Source organism: Aedes albopictus, chromosome 2 (assembly GCF_035046485.1).
Source record: "Aedes albopictus strain Foshan chromosome 2, AalbF5, whole genome shotgun sequence".
NCBI classification, from domain to species: domain Eukaryota; kingdom Metazoa; phylum Arthropoda; class Insecta; order Diptera; family Culicidae; genus Aedes; species Aedes albopictus.
The window spans coordinates 138065511-138092963 of record NC_085137.1 but is presented as its reverse complement, the minus strand read 5'-3'; the positions used below and the strand labels follow the sequence as shown (position 1 = coordinate 138092963).

The 27453-nt window shown below is 41.8% G+C and overlaps 1 protein-coding gene across 2 annotated transcripts; it reads right to left on the bottom strand.

Annotated features, from left to right (window-relative positions):
* Window positions 1–2370: 2370 nt before the first annotated feature.
* Window positions 2371–27453, bottom strand: LOC109417548 (phosphatidylinositol 3-kinase 2). 2 transcript variants are annotated; one of them, XM_029873437.2, is made up of 4 exons: window positions 26345–27453; window positions 5258–5587; window positions 4997–5194; window positions 2371–4934 (listed from the first exon to the last, which is right to left on the bottom strand). In XM_029873437.2, the coding sequence occupies exons 1-4, from the start codon at window positions 26683–26685 to the stop codon at window positions 4178–4180; spliced, it is 1626 nt and encodes a 541-aa protein (XP_029729297.2). In that variant the 5' UTR covers window positions 26686–27453; the 3' UTR covers window positions 2371–4177. The 2 variants fall into 2 exon arrangements, with proteins under 2 accessions (XP_029729297.2, XP_029729294.2); XM_029873434.2 differs by having other exon boundaries at window positions 5258–5647; window positions 26345–27452.

Here is a 27453-nt window from a genome sequence, read left to right as displayed (position 1 = left end):
GAAAAAAATCCCCCTGAATCTTGAGATAGACTCCTCCAGAATACTGAAAGGTATTCCTCTAGAATTGTGAGAGATTTCTTCAGAATGCTTAAAAAGCGACATTATGTAGATAAGAAAGCAAGACTCTTCCGGTATCTTGGTAGGAATTCTCTCTGGATTCTATTAAGGATTTTCCTAGAATCCTGAGTGAGATTACTCCATATCTACAATACGGATTGTCTCCGAGTCCCGAGAGGCATTCTCCCAGAACCATGTGAAAGATTGTATCAGAATCCTAAGAGAAGCTTCCCCTTGGGATTCTCCCAAAATCTTCCAGGATCCTAAGATGGATTACATATCCCAGAATCTTGAAAGGAATTCCGAGAGCGGTTCTTCCACATTTGTTACATCCTGGAGTTGTGGGTGGCCGAGACACATGATAGTGAAATGATACTCCAGGTGTAAACGAAACACATTAAAAACGTAACTTTATTAACATAAAAGATTACATGACTATGACGGGACACGTATACACAATGACGATTACAGAACTTCTAATTCTAATCTCCGCTTTTGTGCATCAACCGATCGCATATTGAAATGCTATCGGCGAGCAAGCAGAGCGGCGAGAGTTGAGAGATGTTCAGTGGTTCTCAACAACATTCTTGTGATAAATTCATCTAGATTACTGAAAGAGATAATCACAAAACGAAATCGGTATTCTAAGATGAATTTCCGAAGAATCTTAAAAGAAATGATCCAGAAGCCTAAAAAGGATTACTCCAGAATCCTGAGAAAGGCTTCCTCAAAATACTGAGCGGGATTGCCAAAAAACCTGAGATAGGATTTCCCCAGAATCCTGAGAAGAATTCCTTCAGAATCCTTTTAAGTATTCTCCAAGAATCCCCCTAAAATCCTGGGTAGAATCCTTCAGAATGCTGAGAATAATTCTGCCAGAATCCTGAAAGGTATTCCCCAGAATTCTACGTGTGATTCCCCCAGAATCTTGAGAGGGATCATATGAGGGATTCTTCCAGATTCTTAAGAGAAATATATCTAGAAGCCTAAGAAGGATTTTTCCGAAAATCTGATCCTGGATGGAATTACGGAAAACTTCTAGAATGGACTTCCCCAGCATTTTGAGAAGGATTCTCTGGAATTCTAAAAGGTATTCCCACATAAAACAAAAAAAAAAATACCGTAGATTCCTGAAATACATTTCCCCAGAGTCTTTGAAAGGACTCCCCTAAACACCTGAAAGGGATTGTCCCTCAGAGTTCAGGGGTGATTCCTCTAGAATACTTTAAATTATTACACTGAAATCTCAAGAGAATCTTCCCATGTAGGGGATTTTCCTCCCTGATAACTAAAAGGGACTCTCCCAGAATCCTTTGAGGGATTTCTGGGAGCAACTGCTCCAGAATTCTCTCTACTGGAATTCTCGTAGAAGGATTTCTTCCGAAACCTAAGAGGGATCACAAAATATATGCGAGGGATTCTCCAAAACCCTGGGAGGAGTTCCTGAGAAGGCTGAAAAAGATTTCCTCAGAATTTGAGTGGAATTCTAAGTGAAGATCTTCCAGAATCCTTTAGAGGAATCAACCCAGATCATCCAGAAAATTCTTAGAATCCTGAGGAGGATTTCACCCTTGGTAGGGAACCCTGGTAGGAAATACCCCAAAATCCAGAAATGCATTCCCTGAGAATCAAGAGATTCCCTAGAATTCTGATAGGTATTCCCATATAATACTGCTGAAAAAAAAAATCTAGACAATTTTTGAAGGGACTCTTCCATAACTGTGAAGATTCCTCTAAAATTATGTAAGAGATTCCATCAAAATGCTGCAAATTATCACACCAGCATCCTGAGAGACCTTATTCTATAAAATAGAGGACTTTAATAGAGCTTTTCATTGCTGGTGATAATCCATTTTCGGCACTGCGGGACGAGCGAGAACACATTCTCGGGGGAAAACCGGATCTGACGTGCGATTACTTTCTTCACCGATAATGCGTGTGAGAGAGTTTTCTATGATCACGATCGTGATCGATAATCTCATTCCCTGCTAAAAACTTACTTACTTGATACTTGATGGGCTACAACTCGTAGCGGTGAGTTTTTGCCGAATGAAATATTCGCCGCCACTGATCTCGGTCCTGGGCCGCTTCGAGTCGCCCTGATCGTTTAGAGTCCTTAGGTTCTGAACTGCAAAATTCCTACGTGTGAGCGGCCTCACACGAAGCGGACGGCCCCATCCTGGCTCTCTGCTGAATATGGTTTTAGCTTGTCGTTCCTCCGGCATACGAGTTACGGGACCAGCCCAACCCTTATAAAATAATTATTTTTTAAAAAGGAACCCAAAACTTTCGAAAAAGAACGCATTCACAAAATTCACTTATTTTACTTTATTATCACTTTGTTTAATTCATCTAACTCTAACTCTCGGTTGGATTAAATTCATACACATTGTTAAATTTAGTTTTTTTTCTCATTAATTATTGTTATTCATAAGAAAGAACGACGACATTCGGTCAATTGAATTCTGAACAATAGATTAAACGAAGAGAATTTCCCTTTATGGATATTCTCAAACTCCGCAAGGGATCGGTTCCGCATGCGCCTACCGTGTATAAGCTAACTGAAGTAAACTTTCCGACGACATTTTTGCACCAATCAATATCGATAAGGTGGAGACATACACGAAACAATCATCACAGAACGAAATGAAAAAAAAAAACGAATCAACCAAATATAGTGCAAAATGTTTTCATCACATTTCCACAAACTACGGCCGGATGAGACCGGCTATTTTTTACAATTAGCATACATTTTTATTGCTTTCCTAGTATATTGTGCAGTTTTTGAGAATCATTCTCAATTGTAGGTCAACTGATGGCGATAGAGATTTATATAGGATCTGTTATCAACTATATACCGGTTGAAGATAGAATATAAACTGTTAGGATGTTCATTGCAGGATATATAAATAGGAATCGTAAAAAGGAATTGCAATTTGTTTGAAATCCTTTATTTCCAATCATCGCGTAGGTATCAATAATGACAATGTGACACCCTGCATTATTAGCGACAATCCTGAATTGCAACACAGATTTGTCCCAACTTGAACAGAATATGACGAAGGTCGTAACACTATGCATTCAGATGTTCAAGCTCTCCAAGATTTTCGAGGTACATCATTGTATGTTGAAGAACCGCCATCAAACAGTTTGGATTTTGTACATACGTATTAATTATTACAAAGTTTATACCTTCTGTTTTGTCACAGACAAACATTTTCAAAATTATGTCATTTTCTGCACAAGTTGGGACAGAGAATTAACGCCACGTCTTTTTGTCGTTTGTTTTGTGTTCCTTTTTCTGCGACGGTTCTCTTCACTGCTCTAGATATAGGTATGTATTAAATGCTACTTGCGTATCAGAACTCCAGACAAGTTGCAATAGATTTTCTGTGGACAAGATCGGAACACGCCGACTTCTTTTTTACCCGATTATGTCGACCAGTCGTTCATTTGGTATATTGATGAAACTTTGTCACTAGGTGAAATGGTAAATAATAATAGGTACACCGGTACCGTATGAACTGCTTCTTGTTGGTTTACTAGCGCTTGTTCTCAAAGGTATTTCCGCTGTTTTCCAAGAAATACCTACATATTGTTTTCTTCTTGTGAGATATGTGTTGGGGTTGTTGGGAAAATGCAACTGTAGCGTCGAGGGGGCAACTTGCTTGCAGTATATACCTAGGTAATGAGAAAGTGCTCTCTAAACTGGTTCTGTAACGATCTCTAATTTGGTTTCCATGTACTTATTGTACTCTGTGTGGTATGCGCGTATGTATGTATGTGTGTGTGAATGTGTATTTCAATGTGAATATCTTTCTAAACTTTTGTCTACCAACTATCTACATTTAGTGTATAACAACTCGAAACAATGGTATATTAGACACGCAGCAGGTTCGTCCCTTCAATATTCGAAACGGAAAAAAAGTAATTCCGAAAACTCTAAAGCTAAACTACCTACATATACAAAAAGGTAAAGAGAAGAGAAAATAAGTTGGAAAACACTGCGTCCTTAAATGTTTTCCTAAGCGTGTAATGGTGTGGGTGTGTGTATGATACTCGTGGGATGCTTTACGTTTGTCCCACCAAATCAGTTGAACCGTTTCCCAGTCAAACCCCTTCAAGTCTCAGCGATTTCGATATTGCTTGCCAGATAGGATCCGGTCCCATTGGTAGCCCCGGAAACACCCGATCCAAAGCCGCCCAATGGGCAGAGAGAACTGTTACTTTCGCTGTTGATATCAGTATTGCTGGCAGCACTGCCGATGCTTCCGGTGCTGAGCCGATGACTATTGCTCACACTACTGCTGCTGTCCAGCAAGAGTTCCGACGACTCGGTTCGCTCCGACTCCAGCGCTCGGGTTGTCTTCAGCACTTCCTCCATCATCGCTTCGGAAGACTCGATTGAAGTTGCCATACTGGAACTGCTGGCCACGGCGTTCAAATCGGTGATATCCTCGTCGCAGTCGATTTTGGACGTCTCACCAGCTGAGCTACTAACCGTGGCATCTAGCGGGAGTCGTTTGACTTGGTTATTATGACCGCTACTGCTACTCACTCCGCAATCCATCATCATCAGCGAAGACGAGGACGAGGAAGAAGGTGGCGAATCTGTGTGGAGCGGAATCGTACCGCCACTTGCAGTGCTGAGTCCTGCAACACTGCCGCCCTGAGGGGTTCCACCTGTATTGTTAGGTGTTCCACTACTGTTCGGTAAGCTAAGCTGTCCGGAACCAAGTTTAGTAACGAAAAATTTGGGCGTTATTCGACCACTGCTCGAGGCATTGTTGCTACCATTTTCGAACGATGCCGTGGAAGAGTCTGGACTGGCGCAGATTGGAGATGGCGACGGGGTCTGGCAACTCGGCGATGAACCTCTGAAATTGTAAGATACAAATACATTCAAAATTAGCCGAAGAAAAAAAAACAAGGTACTCACCTCTCTGATGTAAAAATTTTCTTCAGCGGTGGCGGCGAGCAGCAGCTTCCATAGTTATCATCCAGATCGAACTTCCGCTTCACCGACGAGCTGAGCGGACTAGGCCGAATCGGACACGGTGACATCGACCGCCTGGTTACAAACTTTCTCGTCGGTGATGGCGAAGTGGTGGGATACTGCAACCCAAGTCCACCGCGGCTGGAATTGCAAAATCATATAATTATTAAACATCTTTCGATTGGAATTTCCCAACTCAAGTACCTGGTGGGTGAAGGACTAGAACAGTAGCTCGTCCCGATCGAGGGCAGAGCCACGTGCAAGGGATTTCCCAGGTCGTCATTGTTTTTGGCACCGGACGAAAAGGACCAGTTCTCCGTAACCAGCGTGAGGTCCTCGTAGCTCTGGGACATCTGCATGGCCGAGTGGACCTCCCGTTCGTGGTTTACCTCGCGGCTGTTGCTCAAATCGGCACACTCCTCCTGGCGCAGCTGTGATATTCGCGGTGTTAACCGGGGGCCACCCGGGGTGCAACTGCCGGACCGGCTGGGACTAGAACTGCCTCCGTTGGACATGACGGCCAACGGGCTAAAACTGGCCGAAAATCGACGCGTACGTGCGAATATATTAGAAAAGGAAGTTGGCGGAGGATCCCTGAAAAACCGAATCCCGTGTGATAACCAAAAATGGAATCAAAATATAGGTAAAGCTTGTTTTACGGTGCGCTTTGTGGAAAAAAGTATAACAAAAACTAGTCAGTCTGAAACGCTGAAACTTTTTTTGGAAAAATATGATTTAAATTCAAATTCCTTTTTTTTATTTCGGATATATTTGTGACTTTTTCTCGACATTTCTTTGTTGGTAAATAAACAATTTCAACTTTTGTTTTCGAGTTATTGCAAAATAGCCTCTTCGATTGAGTGTTTGTACCTTATACTATAAGAAGATATTCACTAACAAGCGAAATATCCTTACAGGACAGGATCCAGATTCCAGATGCTAGCATAAACTACGGAGTGGATCATTGGATATAGCGGCAGTTTGACACCGCAAATGACTGGATAGGCAGAATCAACCGATTCAGAGGTAAGCATTTTTCGATTTTTATGTTTTCATATAAGCACAGATTGTCTGTGATATGTGTGGGCCACCCTACTGAACAGTGGTTTGTTGTTTTTTTTTTCTTTTATTCGTGCATTTCAACTTAGGCATATTTTTCACAACTGAACAGTGTATTTAGTGTACTAAAATCGGCAGATTTTATTAATTTCACGCAATTTGCGTTGGAAAAGTGCACGCTAAGACCGCTCAGCACCTAGAATGTGTAACACCTACTCATAAGTGCATAATTTCCAGGCTACACCAAAAATGTATAACAGTAACACATCCACAAAAACAGCTCGTACACTCTTCTAGATGCGAAATGTGAATATTTTTTTGTTTACCAAGGTCACTAGTAAACCTAGCTAGATTGCCGTACAATTTTATTTTGCAAATTTCACGATTTTGTGGACGCAGGAGCTGATTTTTTGAATGTGCAAGGGATACACATTTTTGGTGTAGTCTGGAAATTATGCACTTTAGTGCTAATCAATCGGTTTTAGGGTGTGTGGTGCGGACGAAAAAGAGCCTGGGTAGAAAAAGTGCAAATCAAAGCTAGTAGGGTAGAAGCTTCAGTTTTGGCCAGTACGGAGTTTTGGCCATAGTGCGGTATTGCAATCTAAATCATCATACATTTATTTTTTACTAGTAGTTCCTAATGTAATATGATGATTACAGCCATGAAAACCATAAATTTTGATTAAAATCTGAGGGAAACAAATAATTTTCCTTAAAAAAACAGCTCCCATATGGCCAGAGTGCTTCTAATTTGGCCACTCCCACAAAAAATACATCTGATTTGCCAAAATAGAGGCCAAAGTTGAGAATATGGCCAAAATTGCGGCAATGTTTCTATATTGGCCAGTGCAACTTTTAGCGTTAGCGCTAATGTTAGCGTAGTTACGATATACTTCGTAGACTGGATACTAACAACATTCATGTACCTTATATTGACCAGTGCAACTTTTAATCAAGAATTAGCATGATTTTTGCTTTTAGTTTGCATAGGATTATTAGTTATTTTTATAAAATATATTTCCCTCAGACTGGCCATAACCGGTACCCACACCCTAGTGGAAATGGAAAAGCGAATTACCGTGGAGGGCCCATATTCTGCACACCTAAGACTTTTTCAATTTCAATCAGCTGTAATAAATTGCAACTCGAACCGATTTGTCTGAATTTTTGACAGCGCATAGTTATAAGCTTTGTTTATATGGGGAAAATATAATTTTTATACAAAACATTGATTTTTTTATGTAAACTTATGAAAATTCTAAAGTGTGTCTAGTTCCTAATTCTGTGCACCCTTTTTTGCAATGTTCCTAATTCTGCGCACATGAACAGAACTCTGAGATGATAACTTATTGCAATAAAAACACGAGTCATAGATTATATTCAATTTAATTCTACATTTTAAACTGTTATGAGACATTACCATACTGGAACTTTGCATGTCCCCAACTTTTCTCCTAAGCAAAGTGAATTTAAATCATGATGCAGAAAACTTGGAAAAAATTATCGAATACTATTATATGATACTTTTGTTAGTTATCCTCATAATATGTACACTCGCTATGTCAGTTACTTAACTTAAGTAACATTTAGCGGTCTTCTCACTTTACCGGGCCGGGACCGTGCCGGGCCCCGGCCGTGTCCCGGTCATCGATTTCTTTCTAACGATATCTATGGCGTGCTTCTCACTAGCCCGGCCGGGGCCCGACCGAGCCCCGGCACGGTGTGATGTGAAACACGCCATAGTAATCGCATGTAAGAAATCGATGACCGGGGCACGGCCGGGGCCCGGCACGGTCCCGGCCCGGTGTAATGGGAATAGCCATTTTACCTTCATTTCTAAATAGCCCCATGAATAGATGACATATCCTTTGTGAACTGAGGCTTTTTTCTCATCATTTGTCGCATTTGTTGAATGCTTGCATGAATAAATAAAAAATCCACCGGATGACGAATGTTTGAATTAAGTGATTAGCAGGTCAAAGTACTGCCCATAACTGCATATTTGTAACATTTGTATTTTTTGTCAATATTGAGTTAATACCGGGAATCATATCCAAATCATCAGTACTTTCATCCACCCAAATGAACTTTACAAGTTTGTTCTACAAAATGTGTAAAAAATACCAAGTCGTTTTGTCTCATTATCAAAAATTCACGGATGTAACCGCATAACAGTCACATTGGGAATATACACTAGCCTCATAGCGTATCATCAGTCATACTTTGGTCTTATTATTTTTTTCAACAAATCGCCCAGCATACAAGAAGATCTGGGGAAGATTTCATTGCAAGAGGATTAGTTCAGAATTTTTGTAAATTTTTTGAAATTTCGTTCGTTTTCCATACTAGCGCAAGCTGCAAACTTTGAGCTTCGTTTTCTCCAATGCCTACTTTTGCCGAATGTGACTCATATGCAGTTATGGGCAGAGTAGGTATCATACAAAATTGCAAAAAAAAACGTAAATTTAAAGTTTTTAAAACTATTTTTTGAAATAAAGTTACATTCACTGGATTGCTGGGAACATAACATATCTTAATTGTTACTATGATAGCATTAATATGATGTTCATCGATTGATTATATGTTCAAACCTTAGTGTCAGTATGTCTGCGCAGAATTAGGACCATCATTTAATAACAGTTTCTAATTCTGCGCACTTAAGAAGAACAAGAACATGCAAAAAAGAAGAAGAAAACTCAAATGTATTCTGCCAATTCCAGCGCTTGAAAATTGAAGCGTTTTACCTCAGACGAATCAAAATTTAGGGCCCATATAGCCGAGGCGGTAAACGCACGGGTATTCAGCATGACCATGCTGAGGGTGACAGGTTCGATTCCCGGTCGGTCCAGGATCTTTTCGTAAAGGAAATTTCCTTGACTTCCTAGGGCATAGAGTATCTTCGTGCCTACCATACGGTATACGCATGCAAAATGGTCATTGGCAGAGGAAGCTCTCAGTTAATAACTGTGGAAGTGCTCACTAAGCTGAGAAGCAGGCTTTGTCCCAATGAGGACGTTACGCCAAGAAGAGAGAGAGAGAATCAAAATTTGCTCTTCTTTGACCGGCGCTTTTCAACCCAAAGCGGTAGCAATATGCCTTCATTGGCTAACGTGCTTCTGAAGCAAGTGGGAACGGGAGCAATAAAAAATATGAGTGAGAGTGAGGAACGACGATTCAGCGCCGTGTGGCTCTCTGAATCTCTCTCTCTCTTCGTCGGTGTATACGGCAATGGATATACTTGATTTTTATCTCGTTATTACAGTGCAAATGACATAAACTCGAATTAAATCGATTATAATAGTCACGTCCATCAGTCTATTATGAACAAATTGATTGTTTTTACAAGTTTTGAGCAAAAAATAAATCTACTGAATCATTTACGCATCTTCAGCTTCACCGCAGCAAGTGAGAAATATTGGTTTCCAGTCACTATATGCTTCACCAGCCAACCGACCGATGAGGAATAGTGGTCGCGGTTGGTTCGGTTTCTCTTTGCTCCCTGTGCGTGTTCGTTCGTAGTGATGGTTGGCGCTGATGACTGATCGTATCATTCATATTCACTCAAATTCAAGCACTGGCCAATTCTGATTCCTCCAACACAGTAGCACAGGATGCTTAAATCAGACATAATTCTCAATGTATATGTCAGAAAATGCTTCAGCTGATGAGACAACTTCCTAGCAGTTTTGCTAACGGACCCAGATTACAGATAATTTTCATTACTTTCACAATCATTTTATTTTTTTTTACAAAATAATGGTCGTTAGTTTGAAACATTTTCATTTACACACTTTCTGATAACTATTAAAACAATATTTAAAAAATATATTCGAAGCTAATATTGAATTGCCATTCATGATTTTCAAGTATATTCGTGAAAGTGCGCTGAATTAGGGACCGCGCAGAATTAGGGCCGATCACGGTAACTTCGCCGCATGACTCTGTCTGGATTATTGCTCTATCGATGAGTCTGGTCAGCTTCTCAGGAAAGCCGTTTTTGTCCATGATTTTCTATAGCTATGTGCGGTTGATATTGTCATATGCCGTCTTGAAGTTGATGGAACAGGTGATTCGTGAGGACCGGGTATTTAGGCATTTTTGGAGGATTTGCCGTACGGTGAAGATCTGGTCCGTTGTCGGCCGGCCGTCGATGACGCTGGCTTGATAACTTCCCACTAATTCATTCGGTTTAGGTGGCAGACGATGGAAGATGATCTGTGATAGCATTTTGTAGGCGGCATTCAAAATGGTGATCGCTCTTAAGTTATAACTTTCTAAATAGTCGCCTTTGTTGTGACCTGGAATGATTACCCCTTTCTCCCACTCCTCCGGTAAATGCTCGCTTTTCCAGTCCACTGCCAACTGGTGCAGACAGGTGACCAACTTATCTGGACCTATTTTTATTAGTTCAGCTGTGATATCATCTTTACCAGCAGCTTTGTTGATTAATTGCATTCTTAATTTCCCTCAGCGGTGGAGTTGGATCAGTTTTCTTCACGGCTGCACTGACGTAGTTGTTGACTTGAGTTCAGAAGCGTCAGAAAACGGTATATATAGGGTAGCGGTACCAATTATAGCAATAGCACCAATTATGGCAATAATGAACAATATTTCCTATTCAAAACGATGATTTCACATTTTTGTCATACATTAGCATTTTTCTCTACAAATTGCAACACTTCTGCACATAATTGTTATTTCTTTTTTATTGAACAAACTCTTCATATTAGAGAAATGTGTAATTTGTATCTTGAATGCTACATTGCCCAATGCCGCTTAGCTATTTGCCTAAAACTCCACATTCGCACATAAGGGATTTCTTTAATGATCAAGCGTTTTTCTCTTCAAAAATTCTGTAGGGACATCAATTGCAATCTCTGTAATACTATTTTTGAAACAATTCATGATTTTTTGCATAAAAACTGTGATATTTCCATATCGCTATAATTGGTACAAATTTGCTTCTGAGTACCCATTGTCGCAGCATACGAAAGTTGCACTGTTTGCTACTGTCACTTTTGGTCATAGTGCAATGTTTACAGCTGCCCGCAGTGAAAAAAACTGTTTTTTGTCGTCGTTTTTGAAATTTTAAGCTTTAATTTGGAGTTTAAACATCAGGTAAGTAGTAAATATAACAAAACTTACCAATAAAACAGAAGTGAGCAAAATATTTCGCTTTCAGAATGGCTCCCCTACGAAAACAAATTTCGCGTAAACAGTACTCCGAAGAAACCATCAAAAGGTGTCTGCAGGTCATTGCCTCCGGGAAAACAGTGTACGCAGGGTGCAAGCAGTTCGGAATTCCGATGTCCACGATCCGCTATCGGATGAGTGGACTTTGGAAAGAAAAATATAAACCGGGCCCGGAATCCGTGCTAACGAAAAGCGAAGAGCAGAAAATTGTTCGATGGCTAGGAGATATGCAGGATCGTGGCTTCCCTGTTTCACGGCGAACTTTGCGATTCAAAGTTTCGGAGTTTTTGTCGTCGGATCCAAGTCGAATTACACCGTTTCGCAATAATCAACCAGGTAAGCTTTCATTGTTTATAAGGGGCACTTGATTCCGGTTCTGTGGTCATGTTTCAAGATGAATGTTTTGAACTTCTGTTTTGGTTCTCCCAGATAGTGGTGACCGGAATTAGTAGCCCTGTAGGTTGTGACAGTCGAACCTTCTTCATCCGTAAAACCAAGACAAATCTATTGACAAATATTTTTGAAATTTCATTAAATTTCAGGACGCAAATGGCTAATCGGTTTCATGCGACGTAATCCGGGATTCTCTTCCCGTACACCAGAGGCAGTATCATCAGCTGGCGGACGCGTGACCGAGAAAGACATCCGCGGTTGGTTCCAGATGATTGAAAAGTGGCTAACAGAGAACCACATGCGAGAAATTTTGAATGATCCTGGCAGAGTTTTTAATGGGGACGAAACATCATTCTACCTGCATCCCAAAACGAAGGAAGTCATTGCCCGAACTGGATCCCGTAATGTGTACGAAGTCGAACAGGCCGCCGGAAAGCAAAACGTAACTGTGATGTTTTCTTTCGGAGCAGCAGGCGTTAAGGTTACCCCACACGTGATTTTGCCCGGGAAACGTCTTCGCAAAGAAGTGGTCCAAGGTTTCCCTCCTGACTACGGTATTGGTCAGAGCGACCGGGGATGGATGGACACACACAATTTCCGAGAATACATCAACAAAACTTTTCATCCATTCCTTGTTAAGCAAGGCGTGCAGTTCCCAGTTGTATTGTTCGTCGATGGACATGCATCGCACAATTCATTGGAAGTTGCGGATTTGTGCCAATCACTCGGAATTGTGTTGATATCCCTGTATCCAAACACTACCCATATCACACAACCAGCAGATGTTGCAGTGTTCAAGCCGCTGAAAAGCGAATATCGGCAATACGTTGAAGCATGGAAAGTTGAGAACCCAGCGTGCGTTCTTACCTTGCCACACTTCGGAGGTGTTCTGAGCAAGGCGGTTGAAACGGGAATAACAACTAAGACGATTAAGAATGGATTCCGTGCTTGTGGACTGCAGCCATTCGATCCAAATGCAGTTGATTACTCAAAATGCATTGCCAAATCCAAAGCTGCTATTCTTGAATCGTCAGGGACATCTGACTGTATGGAATCATCAGCTGTTTCACAGGGTCTTTTCACAGTGCCGGCAGATCAGTTCGCTGAGCAGAGCTGCAGTGAGGTTCAGACCGGGTCACCGACTGTTCCACATGCAATTTTTGCAGAAGAAGCAGAGCACTCCACTGAACAGCGATGTAACGATGATCGGACCGTACCCATCAGCATTGATAGGATCGTCGAAGCATACGACATGATTGGGCCTAACATGGTAGTTAGAATCGAAGGTGACGTCAACCAGCTCTCACGCGAAGAACGTCTAATCCGGTTTTTCTATAGGGAATTTATTCGTCCACACATTAACTTTCATGGCGAACCTACTAAGGAATCCCACACCACATCTGTTTTTGAACTCGATCATGATACCGTTTGCAATACAGAGTCTACTGATAATTATGACAGTATGCCAATGGAGATTGACATCAGCAACTGTGAAATCATTAATGTTGAGGAGATCGGAGGTTGTTACGAAGATCTTTCGAAATCGGGTGAACTATTAACGGTGGAGCCTTCTGAAGCAACGTCATACCAAGTTCACGGTATCACCGATTATGGTAGGTTTAAACACAAGTTTTAATTATACTCTTCTAGCAAATCTATTAATTTTTTACAGCTGATTTCGACGAATGCGATGATTCTATTGAACACGAGATTGATGAACCGAACGGAGAAAACTCTTCTCAATCGAATAAGATCGAACAGGACGCAGAGAGCGATAACAATGGAGGTACGATTTTCCGAAATACTGCTTTGTTGATCTGCATTGATGCAATCATTTACTTGTTACTTTCAGGTGAAAAATCATGCTCAAGCCCTGATGATGTGCTACAAGATGCAACAAACCATCAGAAGGTTATTGTTAGACGCCGGCTTTCTAGTATCTTGAAACTCCCTCCCACGCCTCGACGAAGTGGAAAACATCGTAATTATGTCAAGCAGTACCAGCCCGTCCTAACAGCTGGGGAACGCCTCGAAGAAATCCGCAAGAAAGAAGAACAGAAGGTGCAAATGGAGCTGCAAAAGAAACGGAAGGCTATTGAACGACAAGAAGCGAAGCAGAAGCGTGAAGAACTGAAGAGAGCTAAAATTGAGGAGCGAGAGCGGAAGAAAAAGGAAGGAAAACAGAAAAAATCTAACAAGAAAGATAGAAAAGAGCACGTCATGATCCGTAACTGATTGTCTGATGCTGTGTATATTTTCACATGAATTGTAATACGCTCTATTAAAGCGTACGTTATTTTTGAGCAGTTTTGTTAAGTTTTGCCTTATAAGTAAATATGAACATCGTTAAGCTTATTGTATTGAAGTACAAACTTTGCTTTTTTAATTCCAATAAAATTTTGGGTTATTTCAGTACGACTTAAAAATGTTTTTCACTTTTCGTAATGCTAAAGCCTCATCCAGCCTATCATAAAACGTCTAATTCACGGACTTAATTCAAGGCAGGCCTATTCCAAAAGCCACTCATCGACCTCTATTCTTTTTCATACATTTTGATGATTTTCAGGTTTGGTATAAGTAAGACAACGGTAGCCATGATTTTTGTCTTTTTTCTGCATCATCTGTCAAAATGACCTGACAGTTGTCGAAATATTCCTTCGATCAAGAACGTAACTTTACACGAGTTCACTAATTTTACTTTTGCGAGTATACACGCAAATGTCCTCATCTCCATGAACAATACGACGCTCAGAAGTCAAATGAGTGAACGTATGCATTGGTCCATAGTAAGCCATTCAGATAGTGGAATGAATAACTGTCAAACATTGAATAATAAATACTATGTTGAAAACAGGTTTTGTCTCATGTAAGATGTAAAGCCAAAAAAGCGCAAATACGTTTTAAGATTGCTTATTTTTTTTTTGTAAATGTTAACCATTCATGCTTTTATAAATTCTTATCGGGGTCGCTTCAAGTGTGCAGTTTTAGGCATTCGTGCAAACATTCATGCTAAGTAAAATCAAAAAAACCATCTAACCTCTTCAAAATTATAAACTAGTGCTTTAAAAGGTATTTTTGAATTAAATTGTAATTACTCGTTGGATTTTGAAATTGAAATTCATGATATGTAGCTTATGACTATAATTGGGTCGCGTATGGCGAAAAGCAAGGAACACTATAGCCATAATTGGTACACGGCAATGCCAATTTGAAACAAAGTATTTAGGCTTTTACATATTTTTCACACATATTTAGTTGTCCTAATTGCTTTCTGAAGACATCAATCTAAGTGCAAACGCTTAACAATATGCTTGTTGAGCTACAATTAATAATCTTGTAACTGATTTTTGAATATAGATGACATATTGGTGCCATAATTGGTACATCTACCCTACATTAAAATTTTATCTGAAAGTTTGCCAAATAAAGTAAAGGCCGCACACGCAGAGGGGTCAACCATTAAGTACGTCACGGTCCGAAGTGGGAGGGGGTAGTATTTGCGAAAGAGTGACTTATGATGGGTGGAGGGTGTGGGTTGTGTCGAAAAATCGAAATTTTAGCGCGAAGGATGCTCCTATAGTAAAGTCGTGAAAAGCTGTGAAGTCGACTCTCCATGGCGTGAGTGTAATTTATCCTTGACCTAATGTAAAATAACACCTAAAAGATTACAAAACAATGATAAATTACAAATAAGTTTGATTTAAATTTGTTCACGCAGGTTATCAAAATGGTAAAAAATTGAAATTGCTTTGAAAATATACCTATTAAGAAGATATTTCCAGTACTAGTTGACATTTAGGCTTCATACATAGCAGGCGTGTGTATCGTGCCTAGTGAAAACATTTTGCGTTTTTCGCTAATCGGACAGCGCCCGAAAAGCCTATTACCCAAATTTCGTTAAAGCGACCACATTATTCCTTCAAAATGACCGGCTATCGCAAAAACTCGCTCGTAATCGACTTAAGCGTGATGGGGGGAGGGGGGTCTGGCCAAAGTTTACGCTCCATACAAATTTTAAATTTTTTGTATGGACAAAAGTGTACGAGGGGGAGGGTGGTCTGAGATGGCCAAATTTTGGTCTACGTGGTTTATGAATAGCCCCATGGTGCACTTGGTGCGTGGGTGAACCTTTTTAAACCACAGCTTCTTCCGTAGTAGACACGACTTCCACTGATGATGCGCCTTCGTATTTCACGGCTAGCATTGTTTTCAGCCGTCGTAAGGATCCGAGGTAGACGAATTCCTCCATCACCACCTCGAAGGTATTGCCGTCTATCGTCACATTACTACCTAGACGGACCCGGTCGTGTTTGGTTCCACCTGCCAGCTATTTGGTTTGGTCGCATTCACCAACAATTCGACCTTTGCTGCTTCGCGTTTCAGGCGGGTTTTCAGTTCTGCCACCGTTCCAAATGTTCTTGCGATAATGTCCATGTCGTCCGCAAAGCACACAAATTGTCTGAATTTAGTGAAGATCGTACCCCGGCTGTTGAGCCTGCCTCATCGCATTACACCTTCCGGAGCGATGTTGAAGAGTAGCCATGAGAGTCCATCACCTTGTCGCAGTCCTTGGATAGTTCACCCGAAATTCTTACGCAGTTTTGCACACCGTCCATCATTGCTTTAATCAATCTAGTCAGTTTCCCAGGAAAGCCGTTTTCGTCCATGCTTTTCCAAAGCTCGGTGCGATACTGTCGTATTCCGCTTTGAAGTCGATGAACAGGTGATGCGTTGGAACCTGGTATTCACGGCATTTCTGGAGGTTTGGCGCACGGTGAAGATCTGGTTCGTTGTCGACCGGTCGTCAATCAAGCCGGCTTGATAACTTCCCACGAACTCATTCGTTTTAGGTGACAGACTACGGAAGATGGTCTGGGATAGTACTAGGCGGCATTCAAAATAGTGATCACTCTGAAGTTCTCAGATTCCAATGGTGAATGGGGCAGATTATCCCTTCCTTCCACTCCTCCGGTAGCTGTTCGGTTTACCAGATCTTGACTGTCAACCGGTACTGGTCTGGTTAAAAAAAAAAGGCAACTGCAGAAGAATAGAAGGTTATCGTCTCATAAAGCTTTTGAGTTTTGTTTACAAAATTCTCACTAGGATTCTGAAACGAAGAATGTCACCGTTGATGGACTTGATTCTATCGAAGCACCAGAAGTGCTCAAAACCACAAAGCAACATATTCCAAGCTACAGGGAAAATATTAGACAAAATCGCTTCGCTTAAAGATTCGAGTTCGAGGCAACTTTCTTCGTTGGCCTCTTTTGACCTAGACCACGCATTTGAGAGGGTTAAACACAGCTTCTTTCTTGAAACTATACACAGCATATAAATTTCAACGGACGAATAATAGAAATAATTCAACGTGTCATGCGAAATTCTTGCCCAAGACTGCTTATCAACGGAAAATTATCACGGCTCAGATCAGCCGATCGGTAAGACAGGGAGACCCATTAAGCGTGTTCCTGTTCGTGTTGTATATGCAACCTTGAATATACAAGATAGTTTCTTCTGGATTGGCTGGGGATTCCCTGAACGTTTATGCCGATGGCATACTGATGTTGACATTTGTTTCTGACTATCAAGTTTTACAGCAAATCGTGCGTATCGTTGATGAATATAAAGCAGCGGCAGGAGTAGTTCTAAACCTTTTGAAAACCTACGCACTGAAAATAGGAGACATCCCAGCTCAGGACTCTGCCCCGTGGCTAAATGTAACAAATTCTCTAAAAGTTCTAGGAATACAATTTTCCGTCAAAACCATCTGCTATTTGGACCATGCAAATAGACCATGGGACGAACATGGACACATGTCATTAAAAATATGAAATGGCGGCTTTAGATGAGAAGGGCACGGCCATTGAATCTAATCCATAAAGTTTTTCTGATAGATACTTTTGTATCGTCCAAACTTACTGCACTGCTACTAGTATACTGCATCAACTCTTATGTTGCCGAAAACAAATTTAGAAGAATATCGGAGCTTGGAAAACCCGATTATCTTGGAAACATTATTTCTTCGTAAGATTCGAAGAGGGTAGAAACGCTATAGCCCAGGACTGGAAGCAGTTTCCCTGCTCGTAAATAGGATTTTCCAAAATTTGTACAACCTGCCATTTCTAAGAAGCTGTTTGATTACTGATAATATCCTGCAGATAACCGACGCTTATCCATAGGTGAAGGTTTTCGCATTAGAAGCGGCTACACTTTCAGAACGGACTCTACTGCATCACAGTTTTTCTGTCATCTACAATGAACTACTGCAAGAAGAAAGGGATCCTCAAGTGTTCAGTGGGAACCGGCAGCGGAACATCATCTTTAGAAACGTGTTGGACCGCCGGCTCAGTTCTGCACATCAATCTGTATGGTATACAGCAATTCATGGAAAGATAGTTACCAATGCTGTTCATATTAGCGGGCAGTAAAACAACCGATCTCTTCAAGAGTCAAACTACTTCTAACGTTTATTACTTATTTTATACTACAGGGTTGCTGTGATTGAATTGGGCTTCAATCTTGATGTAGCTTGTACACCTTCACTCCTCCTCAAGCTGCAACGATTGAAGTCCCATCTTCTTCCGGTAGCACTCCAGTTTCACCCTCGACAAAGGTTTAGTCAGGGCGTCGGCGATCATTGATCCTGTAGGACAGTATTCGACATGGATAACGTTCCTACTCACGAGATCCCGGATGAAGTTAAACCGTGTGTCGATGTGCTTGGTCCTTCGGCTTCCTCCTTCGGTTCGTAACATCGCTATGCAGCTCTGATTATCTTCCCGGACGATGATCGGTCCATTTGGTCTCTCCTCAACGTCCTTCATCAACTTCTGCAACCAGAGCAGCTCTTGACAGGCCTCAGCTAAGGCCACATATTCCGCCTCAGTGGAAGACAGCGATATGCACTGCTGCTTTCTGGCAGCCCAGGAAATCGGTCCTCCTAAGTGGAAGATGAATCCCGAGTTAGATTTGCGGTCTCGATGGTCTCCGGCCCAGTCGGCGTCAACATGTGCTTCCAGTTGTCCAGGACCTCCAAGCTCCAGCTTCAAATTTGCAGTCGACTTCAAGTACCGTAGCGTTCGTTTGGCCTCCGTCCAATCAGCCTGGGTAGGATTACTCACCTTTCGTCCCAGAATAGACGTGCTGATTGCTATATCGGGCCTGGTGTTCACCGCAACATACAGCAAAGCACCGACTAGGCTTTGGAAATCGTCCTTCCGAGGCATAGGCTCCTCCTCCTTTTGCTGTAATTTCGGATAACCGGGGTCCATTGGGATATGAGATGGTCTTGCGTCCGCTTGCCCAAATTTTGCAGCTATCTTGCATATGTATGCACTTTGATCCAGCAAAAAATGTCCATCCTGTCCTCGTTCGATCCGGATACCGAGATAGTTGTTGACGTCTCCTAATGTGGTTAGCTTGAAATGCATCTTCAGGGTGTTCACAATCCTGTTGTATTCCCCATCGTCCTGGCAAGCAATGAGCATATCGTCTACATACAACAGTATGAACGATAATTGACCACGTTGCTTCTTCACGAACAGGCAAGGATCTGCTTCCGCCGGTAAGTATCCCAAACTCCGGAGCACTTCGGTAATTTTCCGGTTCCATATCCGTCCTGCTTGCTTCAGTCCATATAAACTTTTCCGCAGCAGACACACATCGCCCTTGGCACCGGTTTGGAACCCAGTCGGCTGCCTCATATAGATGGTTTCTTCCAACTCTCCGTACAGGTATGCCGATTTAACGTCCACGTGCTTCACTTGTAGCTTTCTTCTGGCGGCGATCGACAACAGTGTGCGGACGGTCGTCTGTTTTGCAACGGGGGCAAACACTTCGTCGTAGTCCGTACCGTATCTCTGACTGAATCCTTGGGCGACCAGCCTGGCCTTATATTGGATGACATTGCCATCACCGTCCGTCTTCCTTTTGTACACCCACTTGCAGCCTACGGTTTTGCGGTCCTTGGGCAAGGGAACGACTTCCCAAGTCGCATTCTCGTGCAAGGACTGAATCTCCTCCTCCATTGCGCGCTTCCAGAAGTTCCTCTCAGGACACCTCATAGCTTCTTCGAACGAACGGGGTTCGCAGTACTCCTGGACAGTCATGAACCTCTGTGGTGCGATCCCTTTGGTCGCACGGTTGGATCGACGAACATCAGGTGTGCCACTAATCTCATCCTGTCCTTCGATAGCCAGGGGCAGATGCTGCTCGATGACGGTAACATCTGACCGAATGGTGTCGTCCTGGTCGTCTTCTTCATTGGCTGTCTCGAAGCCATGGAAATCGTCCTCACTGCAATCATCACCGTCCCAATCATCATTGCTCGTGTGATCCACCGGAATGGGGACATCGTCATCAGCTGTAACATCGGGAATCTCATCAGGTTTGTCACGGTTCATCGGAGAAATTTCAGAAAATGGATATGAAACGATACTTCCCTGCGAAGGTTCGGTTTCCCGAACCTCCCGATGTGTCAAAAAACGGCAGTCTCTACTCGTGGTCAGCTTGTGCGTCTCAGGGTCGATGAAACGGTAGGCCTTATGTTGGAGAGAGTAGCCCACGAACAACATCTTCTTGGATTTCGCTTGAAACTTTGAACGCTTCTCCGATGGAATCCATACGTAGGCCCACGAACCAAATATCTTGAGGTGGCTGAGATCAGGCTTTTCTCCAGTCCAGATCTCGTACGGGGTTGACGGTATAGGCTTCGTTGGCAAACGATTTTGAACGTATGTGGCCGTATTCACTGCTTCGGCCCAGTACTTGTTCGGTAACTGTGCGTCCAGAATCATGCAGCGGGCCATCTCCACTAGTGAGCGATTCTTACGCTCCGAAACTCCGTTCTGTTGCGGGGTGTACGCTGTGGTGAACTGCTGGGTGATTCCTTCTTGACGACAGTAACGATCCAGAGCTTCGTTCTGGTACTCACCCCCTTGATCCGATCGAATCACTTTGGGAGCTCTTCCGAAAAGGTTTTTGACATATTGCACGTACTCTTGAATCCGCTCTGTCACTTCCGATTTCTTTTTCAGAAAATACACGACGGTGTACCGGGAATGGTCATCGATCATCGTTAGGAAGTAACGACAACCCCCTGGTGTCGGCGTCTGCATCGGTCCACAAATATCCGTGTGGATAATGTCCAGAGGCTGCTTGGATTTCTTCCTCGATCTCTTGGGGAACGGTAGACGCGCCATCTTGCCTCTTACCCTCCAGGCAGCATTCGCACGTTACGTAGTGCCCACAGTCTTCGATTTGGATTCCAGTGGCTAGCCCTTTCCTCTCCAGAGCCTGAATCGCATTCGGCTCGCGATGTCCGAGGATACGATGCCACGTATGCAAGCAATCAGGATTGTGGTTCGTCTCACTCACCTGCAAAGCTGCTTGAGCTGTCCGCAATTTGTACAGCCCTCCCGACATGGTCGTGCCGGCTATCACATTGTCGTCCTTGAGGATGCAGCACCCATCCGCTTCAAATACGATCTTGGCACCCTTGGTGGCGAGTCTCTTCACAGAAATAAGGTTGGACTCAAACTGCGGAACGTACATCACATCTGAGAGGAGAACATTACTGCGTTCCCCCTCCGGAGATATCCAGACCATCCTGCAGGAACCTACTCCTTCTGTGGTGATCTTCTTGCCATCCGCCAGGAACACGCTCTGCTTCACGCTTCTGTCCAACGTCACGAAGTAGTCCAGATTGACACACATGTGGGACGTCGCGCCGGAGTCGATGATCCACGCATCCCGCTCACAAACCTTCGGCAACGTCAAGAACGAAACTTCCTGTTGCTTGGAATCTTGGTAGTCCGTCACTGCTTCCGGAGCTTCTGCATAGTGGTTCCTAATTGCGTTCCATGTCTGCTTGGCCGTCCTCGAGTTCTTGATCAGGTCCAATTGGTCGTCTTCCAAAAGCAGCCCGATCGTGGCACGGGTCTTCTGGTCACCATTGTCCCAAGCTTCCGCCGCAGCACTTGATTCGGATACCGCGGCACTCACCGCCGGTCTTGTTCCGATCACGAACCGCCACAAGTCGTCTCGAACCAGCAGAAATTTGGCCTCCGTCTTCCACGTCCCGTAGTTGCTTCCGTTCAACTTCGACATTTCCAATCGATCCATCAATTCTTGAAGATTTTTCGAAACTTTCTTCGGGCTTGAAAAAATTTTCTTCTCCTTGTTGATCGGTTGCTAGGGCAACTCGCGCAGGCCCATAACCTATTAGCGGGCAGTAAAACAACCGATCTCTTTAAGAGTCAAACTACTTCTAACGTTTATTACTTATTTTATACTACAGGGTTGCTGTGATTGAATTGGGCTTCAATCTTGATGTAGCTTGTACACCTTCAGTTCAAACAGCATCGAAGAACTTCTCCAAATTGCCAAATTTGTCCAGGAGTAATCGATACAGTGAAACACAGGATCTGCGAATGTTAGATATCCAAGCCCGTCTGGATTTTCGCCATGTCTAAAATTGCACTCCTTGGGCCTTTGTTTTGCCGGAAGAAGACGAAATATTTGTTGTTTCCTGAAATTCGAGAAATGCCATCCAGAAAGGCAAAAGAAATTAAACTTATATTTGCAAAATTTGTATCTTTCATATGCAATACGACATTAATGTAGATAGGGTATTGGTTCCCTTATTAAGCATGTGGCTCCCATTTTCATCCTACGAAAAACAAAGGATTGAAGCACTGTTTGTTTTGTTTCTTATTTTTGTATTTTTTGTTAGAAGTGAGCACCCATGAAAACAAAAAGAACGGAATCAATCGGTGCCGTAATCGCTTGTTTTCGAAAAGGATGAATATGGGAGCATGAGATTACTGATGGCACACATACCCTATGTAATTTAGGTTTGAATTGTAAATATTGTTAGCTTTAAAGTTGTATTCAAATGAAGACCAGCTTAAAAATAATTTATCAAATTCCCAGTTTTTTATTTATTTATCTGTTTCGTTTTCAACATCAATACTAATGTCGAATTCGTTTATTCCCGACGGTGCACTGCACCGGTGTAGCAATTGACACCGGAAAAACGAACGGTTTCGGTGCAATTTATTGACAGCTTATGATGGTATTAGTAAGAGCGCGTGAGAGCGTCAATGAAAACAATAAAGGATATCAAAAATAAACATACACGCTAACCCTCAGTTACCCAGATTGGTGTCAAAGCGACCCAGATTGAGCAAAACTGCAGTTACTCTAATCTGAGTAAAGGCACCTTTACTCAAATCTGGGTTACCGATGTTGGTGGCAAAATCTGGGTAAACGGTACCCAGCTCCTGCGGGGCCTTAATTTTGTTAATTTATTTCCAATTTAGATTTTAAATAAAAAAGCTCCCAACTTCCATGTGCTGTTCACTTACCTGATGCAGGAAAACAGTTCTCCGGAATAATTCAAGTGTTTTCCCGCCCTTTATCGGCATATTTTTCGCGAAAACATTCATAATTTCCAGCGTTCTCCTGACGCTGCCATTTTCTCAAGCCGGAAAATGACTAAGTGCCGATTACCCAGATCTTTACCCAGATTCAGCGGATCTGAGTTTTCGCGTTACCCGGATTTTGACAACTGCTAACAACATGAAAATCCGGGTCGAATCGACCCAGTCGATGGGTAGTTTCAGGTTAGCGTGTAATCAATGGTTTCATGATTTCCGTGATGAACAAAATTATTTTTATTTATTTTTATTTTTTACTTTCTATATCCAATTTAACATTTTTAAACGTTTTCAGTAATCCACTTGTACATGATAAACTTGTAATAATAAATGATACTTGGAAATTGTTATCTAATGTTTTAACACTTCTACATTATTTATGTTCTTCATATTCTCGTAATACCATAATTTTTCAATTAAAAGCAACTTTTTAGAATTTAATAATTTCCGTTGCCTAATAAAAAATGATGCTAACATACAATTGTAAACGATCTACGTGCACAAATTTGACACAAAAAAAAATGTTAAAGGCAGTTCAATAGCAAACGTTTAGCTACAACATAAAAATAAAAATAAATAAATGCTTTTTAGAACATAACGTTATTGAAACGCAACTCATATTAAAAACGCTTTGACCATCCTTTAGTGACATTCAATGTAATAATACAAAAATTCAATATTTGCTGTAAGAAAAGAAAAATAGAATTTTTTGAAACTGTTTGTACCTACAAAATGTTACTTCAGTAATATTTCAGTCCAATTTGAATGAATAGATTTTTATTCTATTCTTGGCTTATCAAAACTTTATTACGTCATTTTTTTGGTGATTAATAGATCACCATGTGACAGAAAATTCTAATGATTAAAATCATTAAAAGTAATCCACATATTTGCGATAATCAAAAAAAAAATCGTAATGGGAAAAATATATGTTGGATCAACTCTTTGAAATTTCATGTTACCGATAAATTTTAAAGATTCCTCAGAAGTTGATTGAAAGACGTGATAATCATCGATCAAGTTTAAATCATTTTTAAACGCACAGATTTGCTGTTAAATGAATATCCAAGAAAACTGTTTACCTAATGCCGAAGAGAAAATCATCATTCCTACCAAAACAAAACCACCATACAAGTTCAGCGATATGCATGTATTGGTAAAACTAGCTTTGTACCTGCTACACCGTGTTCAAACTGGGTGTAGCATTTTCTTGCACCGGTGCCAATCGAGTGTCAAAACAGAACAGTACACTGAACGAAAACCCCATCCCGAAATCGACTGATTTGTCCGACCATTCATTCCAAATTACCAAAATCGTGTTTTCGAATGACGAATCAGTCATACGGCAATCATCCTAAAAAGCGGATGACGATCATCTTGTTCCCGTATGAGTCGACGCACGCTATGTGAATGAATATTAGTTGCAGAGCGAAGGCCGCTCAGATGTACCGAATTTATTCATCGATAGCGTAACAAGTTCCTTGATCGTGACACCCGGGTCGTTGACGATTTTGCATCGCATGTCTTGGACATGCTAACTTATTTTGAAAAGGATGCCCGCGAGGGTATCCTGGTCACTAAGCACATCATTTGTCTTGTAAAGATAGCGGTGACATTATTGTTATCAATCGCTAAAAAACAAGGTTGCTCGACCATATGGTCGACATTCAATTTTCATATCACTGTCATCCGGCTTTAGGATGACATCATTCGGTCGGTGGACCATACGGTTTCCGACCAAATGTCGTTAAGGGGCGTGATCGTATCGCCTCTCAGTCAATCTTGGGCGGGGGGTTTCGTTCAGTGTACCTGCGAATAAACGAACGGTTTCGGTGCAAGTTTGTTACACCCGGTGGTAAAGCGGTGCAGTCGGTGCAAATAAACGAATTCGACATAAATCTAATAGTTACAATTTTCTGCTAATGTTAATAATCTACAATTAGCTCATTAAGTCTTATTTCAAAAAGTGTAGTTATAATTTCCCAGCACATTTTGGCACACAATACATGGTATAATTGTAATAAACACATATGTATTTTTATCAAAATTTCATGAGTTGATAACATCGATATTATCTATTTCATTAAAACCAAAGAAATCACACAGAAAAGCAATGTTTTATTAAGATACCTCGTTGTTTCGAAAGTTTTGAACACTTTAGCTTCTGTGAAAACTTAACGTACACTGATCCTATTTTTTTATATATATTCTGACAAAAAGGAATTCTAAAATAATTTTTTGCAATTAAGTTGCAAAATAGCTAACTTTTCACACGCGAGAACAACACTAAAATGGTAGATTTTTCGATATTAAAACAAGTGTGCCGAAAAGTACTACTTTTCGGCACCCTTAAAAGTGCCGAAAAGTACCACTTTTTGGCACTTTTGTTCGTATACACACACTCAAAACAGATTTGCGGGCTCGGCAAAAACGCGCACAGCCGTCTGCTCAGTAAAACTATCAGCTGATATCCCAGCAAAAAGTGTCATTTGTTAGCTGACTGTCAGCAAAACGATTGCCGAAGCTCAGCAATGAACTGTCAAAAATGCTGAGATCTCAGCAAAATTGTTGTTTGCTGATTACTCGGCTGTGCAAATCTCGGCAAAAGAATGGAAAAATGCTGATATCCCGGCAATCTGAATTAAGTGTGCACTTTTGTCAAGCTTCCGTGAAATTCTTGGGATATCTAAGGGAACATTATGCCGGGACCAGATTCTACTGGTACTTCCACGTTCATTGAGCAGCGGAAGAAACTGTTTTCGTTGACCCACTACCGGAAAATCCAAATTCTTTCACGAAGGTTTGTCGCACTGATTTCCAACGGCTGCCCTAAAACTTCTGACACCCAACTGTAGCACAGCCTACCTGATCGAAAAACGTGCCCCAGCGCGGCATGGATGCTCACACGTGGTATCTCTTGCAACATGGCTGTGCAGCTAGAAATGATCCAACTCAATGTTTTTTTTTTATAATTGCAAAAAATGTTGTATGCAACTCGTTGCAAAACTCGACTTTTTCAGCACTCGTCATATTTATCCAACTCGGCAAGCCTCGTTGGATAAATGTATGGCTCGTGCTGAAAAAATCATCATTTTGCAACTTGTTGCATAAATAACTATTAGGCTTTTCAGAAATATTGTGGTAAAATTAAGACTTCAGTTATTTTGTTATACAGTTTCCTAAACGCACCGAGTGTTTATTCACTCACCTGTGTACGATTGAACCGGATGTGTGCAAATTGGAAGCACTGGAAGACGACATCGATTGAAGAAGATGATTCGGAGATTGATGCTGGTGCTGTAGGAACAAAGTACTGTTATTGTTGTTGTTGCTGTTGTTGCCATTGCTGTTGATGGGATTGGTCTGGCGCAGGGAGGACGACGTTGGCTGCTGTGTTGAACCCGCAACGGCGCTGTCCTGTTGTGATTGTCCTTCGTCCATTGGCACCACTATGGGATGGTTCACGCCAACGGCGGCCGATGGCAGCAGATTGTTGATCTGCGGAGCGCTGGAACATCGTTTCAGGGAGTTTGGCGAATCTACATCCATCTCGATAAAAGTTTCTCAATTTTTCTTCCTACTTAGTCCAATGTTGAAGTTCAGCAGTGCCAAAATACTTCTATCGCACACCACCAAATATTATCCTTTCTAATCTTCTTCCAGTGGGTGGCTGTCACTTTTCGGGGCTGAGCCCTAATCAGTAGTGCTATATTAGGCAGTAAATTACTCCTTCAAATCTGATCCACAACAACCATAATCCATTCCAAATTGTCACTGCACATTTTCTACATTCTTCAGCTTCCGTTTCCACCCCGAAAACATCTTCAAAATGCGATTTTCTTCACCTAAACACACCTAACAATCGACCTCGAATCAAACATGGAGAACTTTTTCACTCGCGAGACGGGTTCACAGATATTCTTCTGGTACTTGCACAGTCGAAAAGCTTCTCGCTGGCAGCAGAGCAGAGGAGCGAGCTGCAAAAAATTTCAAATGTCGAACGAACTGTCAGATTTGAAAACACTCTGATGTGGATGTAGCGCCTTCACAGCTCATCGATCGAAAACAAACAAAAACACTGTTTACTCGTTGCTTTCAAACTAAACGAGTTTCCTTTTTCTGTCCAACAATCACTCCAAAAAATAACAAGGATCGAAGCGCGCACCACGGAACGGTTAGATTTTCCTGCTTTGGTTATGAATTTTCCACCCTACTTGAACACGATAAACAAACTTCCGACGACGGCGACGGCCCATCCGCCCGTGAGCCAGGAAGGACTTTGACGAAAACGAACGACGACGGCGACGAAGCGCTTTC

What these genes read in the sequence shown, in the direction of transcription:
- LOC109417548 (XM_029873434.2), bottom strand. Translation starts at nt 26,685, where the DNA reads ATGGATGTAGATTCGCCAAACTCCCTGAAACGATGTTCCAGCGCTCCG. An exon ending in TCCGGTTCAATCGTACACAG is followed by an intron (nt 5,648 to 26,344) that starts GTGAGTGAATAA and finishes TCGGTTTTTCAG; the next exon opens with GGATCCTCCGCCAACTTCCT. An exon ending in AAAATTTTTACATCAGAGAG is followed by an intron (nt 4,935 to 4,996) that starts GTGAGTACCTTG and finishes TTACAATTTCAG; the next exon opens with AGGTTCATCGCCGAGTTGCC.